This window comes from Macaca fascicularis, chromosome 14 (genome assembly GCF_037993035.2).
Source record: "Macaca fascicularis isolate 582-1 chromosome 14, T2T-MFA8v1.1".
NCBI lineage: Eukaryota > Metazoa > Chordata > Mammalia > Primates > Cercopithecidae > Macaca > Macaca fascicularis.
The window spans coordinates 30,072,604-30,088,800 of record NC_088388.1 but is presented as its reverse complement, the minus strand read 5'-3'; the positions used below and the strand labels follow the sequence as shown (position 1 = coordinate 30,088,800).

The 16,197-nt window shown below is 39.7% G+C and overlaps 1 protein-coding gene across 2 annotated transcripts in view; it reads right to left on the bottom strand.

Moving 5' to 3' along the window:
- Positions 1-16,197, bottom strand: part of PAMR1 (peptidase domain containing associated with muscle regeneration 1) — a 99,360-nt gene that overhangs the window by 63,544 nt on the left and 19,619 nt on the right. For both annotated transcript variants that reach the window (XM_005578185.4, XM_005578186.4), the window contains exon 2: positions 1,574-1,750. In XM_005578185.4, the coding sequence (XP_005578242.3) occupies positions 1,574-1,750 (177 nt within the window). The remainder of the gene's footprint in view (positions 1-1,573; positions 1,751-16,197) is intronic.

The window sequence follows — 16,197 nt, the reverse complement described above, 5'->3', positions numbered from 1 at the left end:
AACATGGGGAAACTCCATCACTATAAAAAATACAAAAATTACTCAGGCGTGGTGGCACTTGCCTGTAGTCTCAGCTACTCAGGAGGCTGAGGTGGGACGATTACCTGAGCCTGGGAGGCAGAGGCTGCAGTGAGCCATGATTGAGCTACTACACTCCAGCCTGGGTAACAGAGTGAAACGGTGTCTCAAAAAATAATAAGAGAAAAAAGCAAGATGGTTAGCAAGGCTTATGATATGCTATCTTTTGTGTAAGAAGAGGAAAAATATATATGTATATATACATCTGCTTGTGTTTTCAAATATGGAAAACACATAAAAACAACAAACCTATTTGTATATCAAATAGGTGACATCACAAAACAGAGAAAGGAACTATATCAATTGATTTTAACATGTAATATTTTGACTGTACATATCAAGTGGGAGATATTGGAAGATCAATAATCACCACAAAGAAGTAACTGCTAGAAGGTCTCATTTCATCCAAAGACACATTCATATCACTGGGACCATTTCCCAAGTGTCCAGCTCAGAAACCAGAGCATCAGACTTGACTCTGTTCTTGCCTTCCCTCTCCTATCCTACCCAACAGATCCCAATGTGTGGTCAGTTCCACTCTCAGATCCCAAATCCCTCTACCTCTCTCCATTCATAGAGCTTGTACCTTTATTAAGGTCCCCATTATTTCTTTCCTGCCTCTAGTCATGCTTGTCCTTTTCCCATACCACAGCTAAAGAGAAAAATCTGCTTTTCCTTCTTTACTAAAAGATTTCCAGTGTTACCAAAATATCTTCAGTATATAGCCTAAACTTTGAAGCACAGTTTGCAAAGCACTTCAGGATCTGGCTCCTGTTCCTCCCTTCAGATTGCTCTCTCTTAATCTTTTCTCATTCATTCATTCCCTCTCCCTCTCCCTCTCCCTCCCTCTCTCCATTTATCCAGGTCTCTCATCACATACACATTTTTCCTGCCAGACTGCTACTTGCAGCTCCCAAAACCCCATGCTTCCTCTTGCCACAGGACCTTGGCACATGTTATCCTCTGTGGCTTGACTTCTCCTCCCAAGCCCCCTCACCTTGTTTAGTCTGCTTCTCCCATCAGCATGCTCACCACTTTCTCTAGCAAGTCTTCACTGACTTTCCTCCCACCTGCCCCCATTCCCATCCATGTTGCCATAGTCCCCCATGCTTCTCTATCATAGCATTTACTACACTGTATGGTAGCTGCCTGTTCTCCATATCCCCCCAGGCTATAAGTTCTGGGAATGCCGGAGTGTGTCTTTTGTTTTATCATTGTATTCCTAGTATCTGACTTGGTACATAAAGCTGCTCAGTCAGCTTGTTAAATGAATGAGTGAATGAATTCAAAGTTGTACAAGTTTAACACTGAAAAGAGTACTGACTCCTTTTATTGCTGTGCCTTTGGTTAGAATACGCTGAATTGTGTCACTTTTCATAATCATGGGACCACAGCCTCCTGATGGCTGCCTGCTAGAATTCAGGCGTTCAGTCTGTTCCTGTTCATTGCCTCCAACAACGTGAAGGCAACCTGAAGTCTCCCATTCCACACTCACCTGGGTGGATCAGGCAGGAGTCACACTCATTCTCCTCATTCCTGCAGCAAGGGATGGTATAACCCACAACTTCCTTCTTTCCGGGGCAGACGCACTCAATCTGATCATATTCACAACACTCCCGACACATGATATTCCACTCGGCTCCAGGACAGGCTTCATTAATGACTGTGTACTCTGAAATGGAAAACCAGCAGGTGAGGCTAGGGCCTGGCAGGGAGTGGTAAGACTTAAGTACTCTACTGCTAAGAGGCAACTTTGCCCTATAAATGCATTGCCCTGCCTGAATGAGAAAGAAGATCCATGTGAATTCTTCCCAGGCCAATGTCTCCAAAGTAGGGAGACCTACCCCAAGGAATATTTGAAACCACCCATGGGAGCATAGATGAAATCTGTTTTAACTGCTATTCATTTTTATTTTTATCTTTAAAATATGAAATCAAGTTTCATCATTAGATAATCTAGGTGGATTGGCAATAGAACTTAATGTATATAATTTATAAACCAGCACACATCTCTTAGGTGTCTATGCTCATTTGTATTTTTGTTAGAATACATCAGGCCACTGTTTATGACTACATAGGTTGTGCACTGCACAGATCCATAGGCAGCCATTAAACTGCATGACTACACACTGCAGCCCAGGAATGTGGGCCATCAGAAAATTTGGAGACCAGTCTCCACACCAGGTCATTCAAGTGCAAGGCCGATTGCCCAGTAGAGACTATGTCATTTCTTCCAAACTCGGCCCCTCAATTTTTCAGTGTACTATTTTCATAGTACCTCCAAAGCGAAAACCAACAGAAAAGACAAAAAGCACCTTAATTAGTATGTTTGGGAGAATTTCACTGTTTTACAATGGTGAACTCATTAGCCCAACTTCATTCAGGCGCCAAGTGCAACTGAGTGTTCTTTCCCATAAGAAAAAAAAAAAAATCCCTTTCTGTGCAGGATTTTTTCCTTCTCATTTTCTTTTTTTATATATACCTTCAATAAAAACAAAAACCATCTGGCAAAACCTATAAGAGGAATCAGTCAGAGGCTGCCTGAAAAAAGTCAGGCTAAGAAACAGACCTTCTAGTTTTGATTTCCTCTTCATTTTCCCCACTCTCCATTTCTAAAAATTTTGCACAAAGATGACAATTACAGCTGAAATGAGTCAGATATTTGAGGAAGTGAATCTGGACAAGATCCCCACAAACCCTTCCCAAGAAACTCCAGGCAGGGATCACCAGCATGCTTCGCAGGCCCGCATAAATGAACTCTAGCGTCTGCAGTGGCTTCTAAACCCTTGAATTTCATAGTTTCCTCCCTAAATTAGGAAGTGTGACACAGGGTTGGTCACTCTCAATTTTCCAAGTAGAGCCATTTAAAGAAAGTATCATCATCTACTCTTAGCCTCAGGTCATAAGAACATGCCAATATCATAGAAGGTAGCCACTTGCACAATGTGGGACAGTTATTTAAATGAAATAAATTTAGTTTTATGAAAATTTGACTTTTTAAATCATTTTTCCACAAACATTAGTGGACCAGAAAAGATCCTTACATTGGTGTTTGGGAATGAGTGGCTACATCATCACAGCATAATCACCACTGAGATTTGTTTCCACCACTACTGTCTGAGGCCCTTCAGGGGGACCCCCACGACTTACTTAGCTGTGCTTCCCATGTCTCTGATGATTTGCTGACAAAGTGAATGACTTCTAAAATCTAGATAATAATTTAATGGTTAAAAGCAAGAAACAGCAGAAGGAAACACAGGAGTTAATCTCCATCCATGATCTTGGATTTGGCTATGGATTCTTAGATATGACACCAAATCAGGAGCAACAAAATAAAAGTGAATTCGACTTTATTGAAATTAAAAATGTTTGTGCAGCAAAGGACATTATCAAATAAGTGAAAAGACCACCCATAAAATGGGAGAAAATATCAGAAAATATTTCTGATAAAGGCTTGATATCCAGGACATATTTCTAAAACTCATACAACTCAACCATAAAAAAGACAAACAACATAGTTTTTTAAATGAGCAAATGACTTGAATAGACATTTCTCCAAAGAAGCTATATAAATGGCCAACAAGCACATGCTAAGATGTTTAACATCACAAGTCATTTGGGAAATGCAAATCAAAATCACAATGAGCTACCACTTACTAGGGTGGCTGTGATCCAAACCAAGGGAAAAAATGGAAAACAAGTGTTGGCAAAGAGGCAGAGAAATTGGAACCCTTGTACATTGCTGATAGAAATGCGAAATGGTGCAGCCCCTGTGGAAAACAGTTTGGCAGTTCCTCTAGAAGCTAAACAGAATAGACCAGGAATTACACTTCTAGGTATAGATCTAAAAAATTGAAAACAGAGACTCAGAGATACTTGTATGCCAATGTTCATTCACAATGGCCAAAAGGTGGAAACAACCCAATTTTCCATCAAGAGATGAATGGATAAACGAAATGAAGCATATGGGCCGAACGCAGTGGCTCACACCTGTAATCCCAACACTTTGGGAGGCCGAGGCAGGCAGATCACTTGAGGCCGGGAGTTCAAGACTAGCCTAGCCAACATAGTGAAACCTCAGCTCAACTAAAAATACAAAATATTAGCCGGGAGTGGTGGTGCACACCTGTAATCCCAGCTACTTAGGAGGCTGAGGCACAAGAATCGCTTGAATCCAGGGGGCAGAGGTTGCAGTGAGCCAAGACTATGTCACTGGACACCAGCCTGGAGGACAAACCAAGACTTTTGTCTCAAAATAATAATAATAGTAATAATAATAAATAATATAAAAAATAAAAAATGAGGTATGTGCATACAATGGACTATTATTCAGCTGTGAAAAGGAATGAAGAGCTGCTATGTGCTACAATGTAGATGAAACTTGAAATCATGCCAAGCAAAAGAAGCCAAACACAAAAGGACAAATATTGTCTGATTCTACTTCAATGCAATATCTACAATAGGCAAATTCATAGAGACAGAAAGTAGACTAAAGGTTACCAGGAGCTGGGGGAAAGCTGAATGGAGAGTTGTTGCTTAATGGTTACAGAGTTTCTATTTGGGGTGGTAAACTAGATTGAGGTGACGGTTGCACAGTCACAGGAATCTAATTAATGCCACAGAATTACACACTTAAAATGGCTAAAATGGCACATTTTCTTAGCCTTCTCTATCCTTCCATTCCTCCTCTGATTATGTGCACTCTGCTTTACCCCTTAGCTCTCTCTCCCTCATTGTACATTTATATCTTCCTATAGGTAAAATGTTTTTGTGTGTCCATAAACCCTAAGACCATGTTGGCCACTCTGAATTTTCAATAAATGGTGATTGATCAACTATAACATGTCACTCTACTGATGTTTATTATTGTACTACATTATAACATTCAACTTCTTTTCTTCTTTCTCATTGCAAGTAAAATATCTAAAAATTCTCACTCAATACAGCTTTCTTTTATACATATATATAGCTTCTTTTTAACATAGAAAAAAAATATTTTCAAAGGCTGAGAGAATGAAGGGAAGTCATCCAGTTAGAAAGAATAGCACACCCAAAGGCCACGGGATGAAAATAAACACAGGCCATATGCACAGGACAAAAACTAAGCTTGCTTGAAAGAAGCAAAGATTATGAATCCTGCATAAGTTCTTTTTTAGATCACAAGCTCCTACCTGTGCCAAGTTTTCCTAGTGGAATGTGTATTATTAATAATATGCTGTAGTGTGTTAAATCCATGTGGTATAGCCCGTTATTCAAATTATTCAAATTTTGGTATTTGTGATACCAAAAAAGGGCACATTTTATGTTATCTATATATATTGCCACAGTGTTTTAATTGTGAAAAGTAGGGGAGGGAGACTGAGAGAAAATAAATCGGTTAGATGCTCAAACATGGGAGTCGACAGACCTAGGTTTGGAATCTCCCTCTGCTACTTGCCTTGGCAAAGTTACGTTACTCTCTCAGCCTCAGTTTAGTATCCAGTAAAATGAGTACATTTTCTCCAATTTAGGCCTGTTGAAAATACTAGACAAAATAATGCATATAAACAGCTTAGCACAGCACCCAGTATGTACTAAGCATTCAGAAACTAATAGCTTAAAAAGAAAAAAAGAAAAACAATAGAGAACGCCCATATTTCTCAAGGATATTGTTTTTTATGCATGTCAGATCAATTTCTTGCTTAAAATGGTCACCTTGCTTCCCACTGCTTTTTAGAATAACCCTCAAATCCTCTGCCACGGCCCACAAGGCCTTTGAGGTCTATGGTCTCCCAACTCCGTCAAGCTTTTCTGGCCACTGTTTCCCACCTTCTCTCCATTTCTCAAAACCACCAAGCTCTGGCCCATCTTGGGACCCCACATGTGCTTCTCCCCAGGCCTCTGTCTCAGGCCTTCACGTTAATGACGTGTGTTCACAGAGGTCCTCCCTGGCATTCCCCTCTGAAATGCACACCCCTTCCATCCCATCTGTGGTTATTTCTGTCTCAGTATCCTCAGTATCCTGGTCCTTACCACAGTTTAGAATTGTTTTCTGTTCTCATTTACCTGCCGAGTGTCTGCCTCCCTTACATGCCCATAAGCTAACAGGAGCCACATCAAACTTGTTCACCACTGCCAGGACAGGGCTGGCTGGCACACAGAGGCGCTGAACAAATATCTGTTGAATGAATTCAGCCTGAACTCAAGAGCTAACCTTTCTTCAGCAGTCAAATATTTCTATCCAGTGGGTTCAGCTTGGAGCCATGAGCCAGGAGAGCTGGCTTTGCCTCTAATTTGTTGATACCAGAGCTGGGTGCCTTTCCTCCCACAGTGAGGTATCTAGACATGAAGGTCCAGGTGGCCTGCCTTGGGTCCATATTTCTGGACTCCAGCCCCCACTCCGTACAGATGTATGTTTGTTCCACTCTCTGAACAGCAAATATGCCCATGGGGTGTGGCTCATGCCTCACACCCCCTCCCTCTATTCACCCCGCAGCAAGCACTACATTCTTCTAGGTTTTCTAAGAATTTTGTAAATACTGATAACTCAAGGGGCTACACCAACAGGATAAATAATTTGCAACTTTTATAAGATTCTGTACGTCAACACGGAAGGCCATTTAAGGTTTGTTCCACTCCCTGTTTGCCCCTAAGCAGCAGACTCGTCACCTCTGGCCTGTCACATACCAGGGGCCTCCCTTTTACCCAGGAATTAATTCCCTAAAATACCTTCACTGGCATTTCTCTTTACTCCAATGAGCAAGCCCACCTCAGCCCTCTTTACTCCATGACTCTTTATTTCATAGATCAGATCCATTTCTCTTTACTCCAATGAGCAAGCCCACCTCTGCCCTCTTTACTCCATTACTCTTTATTTCATAGATAAGATCCATTTCTCTCTACTCCAACGAGCAAGCCCACCTCTGCCCTCTTGACTTCATGATTATTTACTTTATAGGTAAGATCCATCTCAGGCTAAGGGAATGACCCCAGGGAATCCTGGCAGAAGGGATTTTACAGATGTGACTAATTTAAGGATTTTGAGATGGGAGGCATATGCTGTAATATCCAGGTAGAACCAATGTAGTCACAAGGACCCCTGTAAGAGGGAGACAGGAGGGTCAGAGTCAGAAAGGAAGTCTGCTGACAGAAATGGAGGTTAGAGTGATGTGCTTTGAAGATGGACTGTGGGACCACAATCCAAAGAGGCAGGCAGCCTCTAGAAGTCTGAAAAGGCAAAGAAACAGATTCTCCTGCAGAGCATCTGGAAGGAAAGCAGCCCTGCCAACCCTTTGATTTTAGCCTTGTAAGATTCATTTTCGACTTCTGACCTTCACGACTGGAAGGTAATACATATGTGCTGTTATAAGGCCCTAAAGTTGTGGTAATTTGTTACAGTATCTGCAGGGGACTAACATACCGGGACTTTTTTTTTTTTTTTTTTTTTGAGACGGAGTCTCGCTCTGTTGCCCAGGCTGGAGTGCAGTGGCCGGATCTCAGCTCACTGCAAGCTCCGCCTCCCGGGTTTACGCCATTCTCCTGCCTCAGCCTCCCGAATAGCTGGGACTACAGGCGCCCGCCACCTCGCCCAGCTAGTTTTTTTGTATTTTTAGTAGAGACGGGGTTTCACCATGTTAGCCAGGATGGTCTCGATCTCCTGACCTTGTGATCCGCCCGTCTCGGCCTCCCAAAGTGCTGGGATTACAGGCTTGAGCCACCGCGCCCGGCCTGGGACTTCTTGAAAGAAAGGTTAGCCCACAGCAAGTCTTTGAACCACTCTGTTCCTCATTTTCCCCACTGAGCACAATGCCTAGAGCAAGGGTGAATGATGAACTCGTTCTTTCATTCTACAAGTATTTATTGTTGACTACGTCCTAGGCGCGCTGGAATGCAATAGAAAAAAAATGGACACCATCACTAGCCTGATGGTGCTCACAGTTCAATAGAGAAGACATTGGTCAAATGACCCCACAAATACATAATCATAAACCATGATAAGGAAAACTTAGAATGCTAGAAGAATGAATGAGTGGTCATGAAGGTGCATTAGCACCAAATCTACAGACCTCATAGGGTTAGCGAGGTTTAAATAAAATTACAGAAAGAATCCATCTACAGCTCTGCATCACTTAACGACAGGGCTATGTTCTGTGAAATGTGTCATTAAGCAGTTTCATCGTTGTGTGAACATCAGAGTGTATTTAACACAAATCCAAGTGGTATAGCCTACTACACACCTACACACAGGCTACAAACCTGTATAGCATGTTACTGTACTGAATACTATAGGCAATTGTAACACAATGGTAAGTACTGGTGTATCTAAACATATCTAAACAGAAAAAATATGGTATAAAAGATTTTAAAAAATGGAACAGCTGTATAGGGCACTTACCATGAACACAGCTTGCAGGACTGGAAATTGCTCTGGGTGAGTCAGTGAGTGAGTGCTGAGTGAATGTCATAGGCCTTCACTATACACTATTGTAGACTTTATAAACACCATACACTTAGCCTACACTCAATTTATCAAAAATATTTGCTTCAGTAATAAATTAACCTTAGTTTTCTGTAACTTTTTAATTTTATAAATTTTTTTTTTTTTTTTTTTTTTGAGACAGGGTCTCACTCTGTCACCCAGGCTGGAGTGCAGTGGCACAATCTCAGCTCACTGCAACCTCCGTTTCCCAAACTCAAGCGATACCCCCACTTCAGCCTCCCAAGTAGCTGGAACTGTAGGCATGCACCACCAGGCCCGGCTAATTTTTGTATTATTTTTGTAGAGACAGGGTTTCATCATGTGGCCCAGACTGGTTTTGAACTGCCGGGCTCAAGCAATTCACCTGCTTTGGCCTCCCAAAGTGCTGAGATTACAGGTGTGAGCCACTGCACCCAGCCAATAGCACCCAGCCAATAAACTTTTTAGTGTTCACTTTTTGAGTCTTTTACAACAACTTAAATAAAACATAAACACAAGTACAGTTGTACAAAAATATTTTCTTTCTTTATATTTTTATTCTATATGCTTTTTGCTTTTTTCCTATTTTTAATTTTTTTTTTTTTTTTTTTTTTTTTTTTTACTTTTTAAACTTATTTGTTGAAAACTAAGACACAAACATACATATTAGCCTAGGCCTACACAGGGTCAGGATCACTGCTTCCACATATGAGTAAGAACATGCAATATTTGTGGTTCTGTGCTTGCTTATTTCACCTAACATGATAACCCCCAGTTCTATCCATGTAGCTGCAAATAACAGGATTTCATTCTTTTGCATAAATAAATAATACTCCCTTATATATAGGTACCACATTTTCGTTCAGCAATCATCCACCGATGGGTACTTAGGTTGATTCCGTATCTTGTCTATAATGAATAGTGCTGCAATAAACATAAGAGTAGAAATGTCTCTTTGATATATTGATTTCCTTTCTTCTGGATGTATTCCCAGTAGTGGAACTGCTGGATCACATGGTAGTTCTATTTTCAGTTTGCTGAGAAACCTCCATACAGTTTTCCATAATGGCTGCACTAATACACATTCCCACCAACACTGTACCAGGTTCCCTCTTTATATCTTCACCAGCATGTTATTGCCTGTCTTTCTGATAAAAGCCATTTTAACTGGATTGAGATGATATCTCACTGTGGTTTTGATTTGCATTTATCTGCAGTTTTTCATATACCTGTTGACCATTTATATGTCTACTTTTGAGAAAAGTCTATTCAGATCTTTTGCCCATTTTTAAATTTAATTAATTAATTAATTTTTAAGTTCTGGGGTACATGAGCAAGATGTGCAGGTTTGGTACATAGGTAAACATGTGCCATGATGGTTTGCTGCACCTACCAACCCATCACCCAGGTATTAAGCCTGGCATGCATTAGCTGTTTTTCCTAATGCTCTCCCCCAACCCACCTTCCTCTGACAGGCCCCAGTGTGGGTTATTCCCCTCCCTGTGTCCATGTGTTCTCATTTTTCAGCTCCCAATTATAAGTGAAAACATGTGGTGTTTGGTTTTCTGTCCCTGTCTTAGTTTGCGGAGGATAATGGCTTTCGGCTTCATCCATGTCCCTGCAAAGGACATGATCTCATTCCTTGTTATGGCTGCATAGTATTCCACGGTGTATATGCACCACATTTTCTTTGTCCAGTCTGTCATTGATGGGTTTGCCCATTTTTAAATCAGATTTTTTTTTTTTTTTTTTTTTTGCTATTGAGTTGTTTTAGCACATCGTATCTTCTGCTTATTAATCCCTTGTCAGATGGATAGCTTGCAAATATTTTCTCTCATTCTGTGGTTGTCTCTTCACTTTGTTGATTGTTTCCTTTGCTGTGTGTAAGCCTTTTGGCTCAATGTATTAATAATCCCATTGGTCCATTTTTGCTTTCATTGCCATGCTTTTGAGGTTTTACCCGAAAAATCTTTGCCCAGATCAATGTCCTGGAGCATTTCCCCAATGTTTTCTTTTAGTAGCTTCATAGTTTCATATTGGATTTAGTCTTTAATTCATTCTGATTTGATTTTGTATGTAAGAAATAAGGGTCAAGTTTCTTTCTTCTGCATATAGATATCCTGTTTTCCTGGCACTATTTATTGAAGAGACTGTTCTTTCCCCCATTGTATGTTCTTGGTACCTTTGTCAAAACTGAGGTGGCTATAAGAAATGTGGATTTGTATCCGGGTTCTCCATTATGTTTCACTGATCTATGTGTCTATTATTATGTAAGTACCATGCTGGTTTGGTTACTACAGCTTTGTAGTGTACCTTGAAGTCATGTAGTGTGATGTCTCTAGCTTTTTTTTTTTTTTTTTTTTTCTTGCTCAGGATTGCTTTAACTATTCAGAATCATTTGTGATTCCATATCAACTCTAGGATTGCTTTTTCTATTTCTGTGAAGAATGTAATTGGTATTTTGATTAAGGGTTGCACTGAATCTATAAATTGCTTTGAGTAGTATTGTCATTTTAATGGTATTAATTCTCCAAATCCATAAGCATGCAATATCTTTCCATTTTCTTGTGACCTCTTTAATTTCTTTCATCAGTGTTTTATAGTTTTTCTCATATGGCTCTTTCACTGCTCTGGTTAAATTGACTCCTAGGTATTTTATATTCTTTGTAGCTATCGTAAGTGGGTTACTTTCTTGATTTCTTTCTCAGATTATGTTGGTGTATTAAATGCTACTGATTCTTATAGGTTGATTTGTATTTTATGACTTTACTGAATTCATTTATCAGTTCTAACAGTTTTTTGGTACAGTCTTTCGATTTTTTTTTTAAATATAAGATTATTTGGTCTGCAAGCAAGGCTAATTTGACTTCTTCCTTTCCAAATTGGATGTCCTTGATTTCTTTCTCTTGTCTAATTGCTCTGGCCAAGACTCCCAGTATTATAACGAATAATAAAAGTGGTGGAAGTGGGCATCCTTGCCTTATTCCCAATCTTAGAGGGAAATCTTTCCAATTTTTCCCCATTAAATATGATATTGGCTGTTGGTTTGTCACATATGGCCTTTATTATTTTGGGGTATGTTCTTTCTATGTCTAATTGTTTAGGGTTTTCATCATGAAGGGATGTTGAATTTTATCAAATACTTTTTCAGCATCTATTGAAATGATCATATGGTTTTTGTTCTTGGTTTTTTTGATGCATGTACCATGTCTGTTTATTTGCATATTATTTGAATCATCCTCGCATCCTTGGGGTGAATCATGGTGAATGATCCTTTTAATGTGTTGTTGAATTCAGTTTGCTAGCATTTTGTTGAAGATATTTGCATCTGTGCTCATTATTGATATTTGCTTCTAGTTACCTTTTTTGCTGTTGTTCTATCCTCATCTGGTTTTGATAATAGGGCAATGCTAGCCTCATAGAATGAATTTGGAAATATTCCCTCTTCAATTTTTTTGGTAGAGTTTAAGGAAAATTGGTATTAATTCTTCTTTAAATATTTGGTAGAATTCAGCAGTGAAGCCATCAGGTCCTAGGCTTCTCTTTGATGGGAGACTTTTTATTACAGCTTCAACCTTGTTACTCATTACCGGTTTGTTGGGGTTTTCTATTTATTACTGGTTCAATCTTGGTCGCAAGTGTCCTGGAATTTATCCATTTCTTCTAGATTTTCCAATTTGTTGGATTATAGTTTTTTGTAATAGTCTCTAATAATTCCCTGTGTTTCTGTGGTCTTGGTTATGTCTTTTCTCATTTCTAATTTTATTTAATTAGGATTCCTCTTTTTTTAATTTTAGCTAAAGGTCTGTTGATTTTATCTTTTCAAAAAACCAACTTTTTGTTTCATTGAATCTTCTTAAATTTTGGTCTCAATTTAATTTATTTCTGCTATAATCTTTATATTTCTTTGCTTCTATTTAATTTCTGATATTTTTGTTGTTCTAGTTCCCTGAGGTGCATTGTTAGGTTTTTTGAATTCCTTCCACTTTTTTGGTGTAGGTGTTTATTGCTCCAAACTTCCCTCTTAATACTACTTTTGCTGTACCCCATAGATTTTGGTATGTTGTATTTCCATTATTATTTGTTTGAAGAAATTTTTTTTTTATTATACTTTATGTTCTAGGGTACATGTGCACAATGTGCAGGTTTGTTACATATGTATACATGTGCCATGTTGGTGTGCTGCACCCATCAACTCCTCATTTACATTAAGTATATCTCCTAATGCTATCCCTCCCCCCTCCCCGCACCCCACAACAGGCCCCAGTGTGTGATATTCCCCTTCCCGTGTCCAAGTGATCTCATTGTTCAATTCCCAGCTATGAGTGAGAACATTCAGTGTCTGGTTTTCTGTTCTTGCAATAGTTTGCTGAGAATGATGGTTTCCAGCTGCATACATTTCCCTACAAAGGACAGGAATGCATCCTTTTTTAAGGCTGCATAGTATTCCATGGTGTATATGTGCCACATTTTCTTCATACAGTCTGTCATTGATGGACATTTGGGTTGGTTCCAAGTCTTTACTATTGTGAATAGTGCCACAATAAACATACATGTGCATGTGTCTTTATAGCAGCATGATTTATAATCCTTTGGGTATATACCCAGTAATGGATGGCTGGGTCAAATGATATTTCTAGTTCTAGATCCTTGAGGATTCACCACACTGTCTTCCACAATGGTTGAACTAGTTTACAGTCCCACCAACAGTGTAAAAGTGTTCCTGTTTCTCCACATCCTCTCCAGCACCTGTTGTTTCCTGACTTTTTAATGATTGCCATTCTAACTGGTGTGAGATGGTATCTCATTGTGCTTTTGATTTGCACTTCTCTGATGGCTAGTGATGATGAGCATTTTTTTCATGTGTCTGTTGGCTGCATAAATGTCTTCTTTTGAGAAATGTCTGTTCATATCCCTTGCCCACTTTTTGATGGGGTTGTTTCTTTCTGTAAATTTGTTTGAGTTCTGCTGTTAGTCTGATGGGCTTCCCTTTGTAGGTAACCCGACCTTTCTCTCTGGCTGCCCTTAACATTTTTTCCTTCATTTCAACTTTGGTGAATATGACAATTATGTGTCTTGGAGTTGCTCTTCTCGAGGAGTATCTTTGTGGTGTTCTCTGTATTTCCTGAATTTGGATGTTGGCCTGCCTTGCTAGGTTGGGGAAGTTCTCCTGGATAATATCCTGCAGAGTGTTTTCCAACTTGGTTCCACTCTCCCCGTCACTTTCAGGTACACCAATCAGACGTAGATTTGGTCTTTTCACATAATCCCATATTTCTTGGAGGCTTTGTTCATTTCTTTTTACTCTTTTTTCTCTAAACTTCTCTTCTCACTTCATTTTATTCATTTGATCTTCAATCTCTGATAATCTTTCTTCCAGTTGATCGAGTCAGTTACTGAAGCTTGTGCATTTGTCACGTAGTTCTCGTGTCATGGTTTTCATCTCTATCAGGTCGTTTATGGACTTCTCTGCACTGGTTATTCTAATTATCCATTCGTCAAATCTCTTTTCAAGGTTTTTTAGTTTCTTTGCACTGGGTTCGTAGTTCCTCCTTAAGCTCTGAGAAGTTTGATGGACTGAAGCCTTCTTCTCTTAACTCATCAAAGTCATTCTCCGTCCAGCTTTGTTCCATTGCTGGCCAAGAACTGCGTTCCTTTGGAGGGGGAAAGGTGCTCTGATTTTTTGAATTTTGAGCTTTTCTGCACTGCTTTTTCCCCATCTTTGGGGTTTTATTTACCTTTGGTCTTTGATGATGCTGATGTACAGATACAGTTTTGGTGTGGATGTCCTTTCTGTTTGTTAGTTTTCCTTCTAACAGTCAGGACCCTTAGCTGCAGGTCTATTGGAGTTTGCTTGAGGTCCACTCCAGTTAGGCTACTCCCAGTTAGGCTCTCTCAGTTAGGCTACTCGGGGGTCAGGGACCCACTTGAGCAGGCAGTCTCTCCGTTCTCAGATCTCAGCCTCTGTGTTGGGAAAATCACCACTCTATTCAAAGCTGTCAGATAGGGACATTTACATCTGCAGAGGTTTCTGCTGCTTTTTGTTTAGCTATGCCCTGTCCCCAGAGGTGGAGTCTACACAGGCAGGTAGGCCTCCTTGAGCTGCAGTGGGCTCCACTCAGTTCGAGCTTCCCAGAAGCTTTGTTTACCTACTGAAGCCTCAGCAATGGTAGGCGCCACTCCCCCAGCCTCACTGCCACCTTGCAGTTATATCTCAGACTGCTGTGCTAGCAATGAGGGAGCCTCCATGGGCGTGGGATCCTCCAAGCCAGGTGTGGGATATAATCTCCTGGTGTGCCATTTGCTAAGACCCTTGGAAAAGCACAGTATTAGGGTGGGAGTGACCTGATTTTCCAGGTGTTGCATGTCATGGTTTCCCTTGGCTAGGAAAAGGAATTCCCTTCCCCCTTGCGCTTCCTGGGTGAGGTGATGCCTCACCCTGCTTTGGCTCTTGCTCCTTGGGCTGCAACCACTGTCCTGCACCAACTGTCCGACACGGCCCAGTGAGATGAACCCGGTACCTCAGTTGGAAATGCAGAAATCAACCGTCTTCTGTGTCGCTCACACTGGGAGCTGGAGGCTGGAGCTGTTCCTATTCTGGTTGAAGAAATTTTTATATTTCTTTCTTAATTTCTTTATTGACCTCTTGGTCATTCATGGGCACACTGTTTAATTTCCATGTATTTACATATTTTCCAAGGTTCCTCTTGTTATTTATTTCTAGTTTTATTCCACTATAGTCAGAAAAGATAACTGATATAATTTCGACTGTTTTGAATTTGTTGAAGAGTTGCTTTAATGCCTAAGATATGGTCTATTCTGGAGACTGTTTCATGTTCTGATGAAAATAATGTGCATTCTGTAGCAATTGGGTAAAATCTGCTGGGTAAATGTCAGTTAGGTTCATTTAGTCTACTGTGTAGTTTAACTCCAATGTTTCTTTGTTTTTTGATTGAATGATCTATCCACTACAGGGAGTGGGGTGTTGAAGTACCCTACTGTTATTGTATTGCAGTCTATCTCTCCCTTTAGATATATTAATGTTTTCTTTATATACTTGGGTGCTCTATTTTTGGGTGCATACATTGTTGGGTGCATAGATATTTATAATTGTTATATCCTCTTGCTGAATTGACTTCTTCATATTATATAGTGACCTTCTTTGTCTGTTTTCACAGTATTTAACAGGCATGCTATTTCTATCTGATAGAAGAAGTATGCTACTTCTATCTAATGGAAGTATAACTACTCTTGCTCTTTTTTGGTTTCTACTTGCATAGAATTTCTTTTTCCATCCCTTCACATTCAGTCTGTATCTGTATAAGTGAGGTGAGTTTCTTGTAGGCAGCATATAATTGAGCTTTGTTTCTTATTCTTTTAGTCATTCTATGTCTTTCAATTTTGGAGAATTGAGCTCATGTAAATTTAGAGTTGTTATTGATAAGTAAGGACTTACTATTGCCATTTTGTGGCTTGTTCTCTGTTTGTCATGTAACTCATCTCTTCCTTTGTCCTTTTTTACTGTCTTCCTTTGTGGTTAAGGGTTATTCTTGGGTGGTATGTTTGAATTCATTGCTTTTTATTTTTAGTGTATCTATTATAGTCTTTTTTTCATTGAGTTACCATGAGGTTTACAAAAATATCTTATAGATATAACAAATTATTTAAACAGATGACAACTT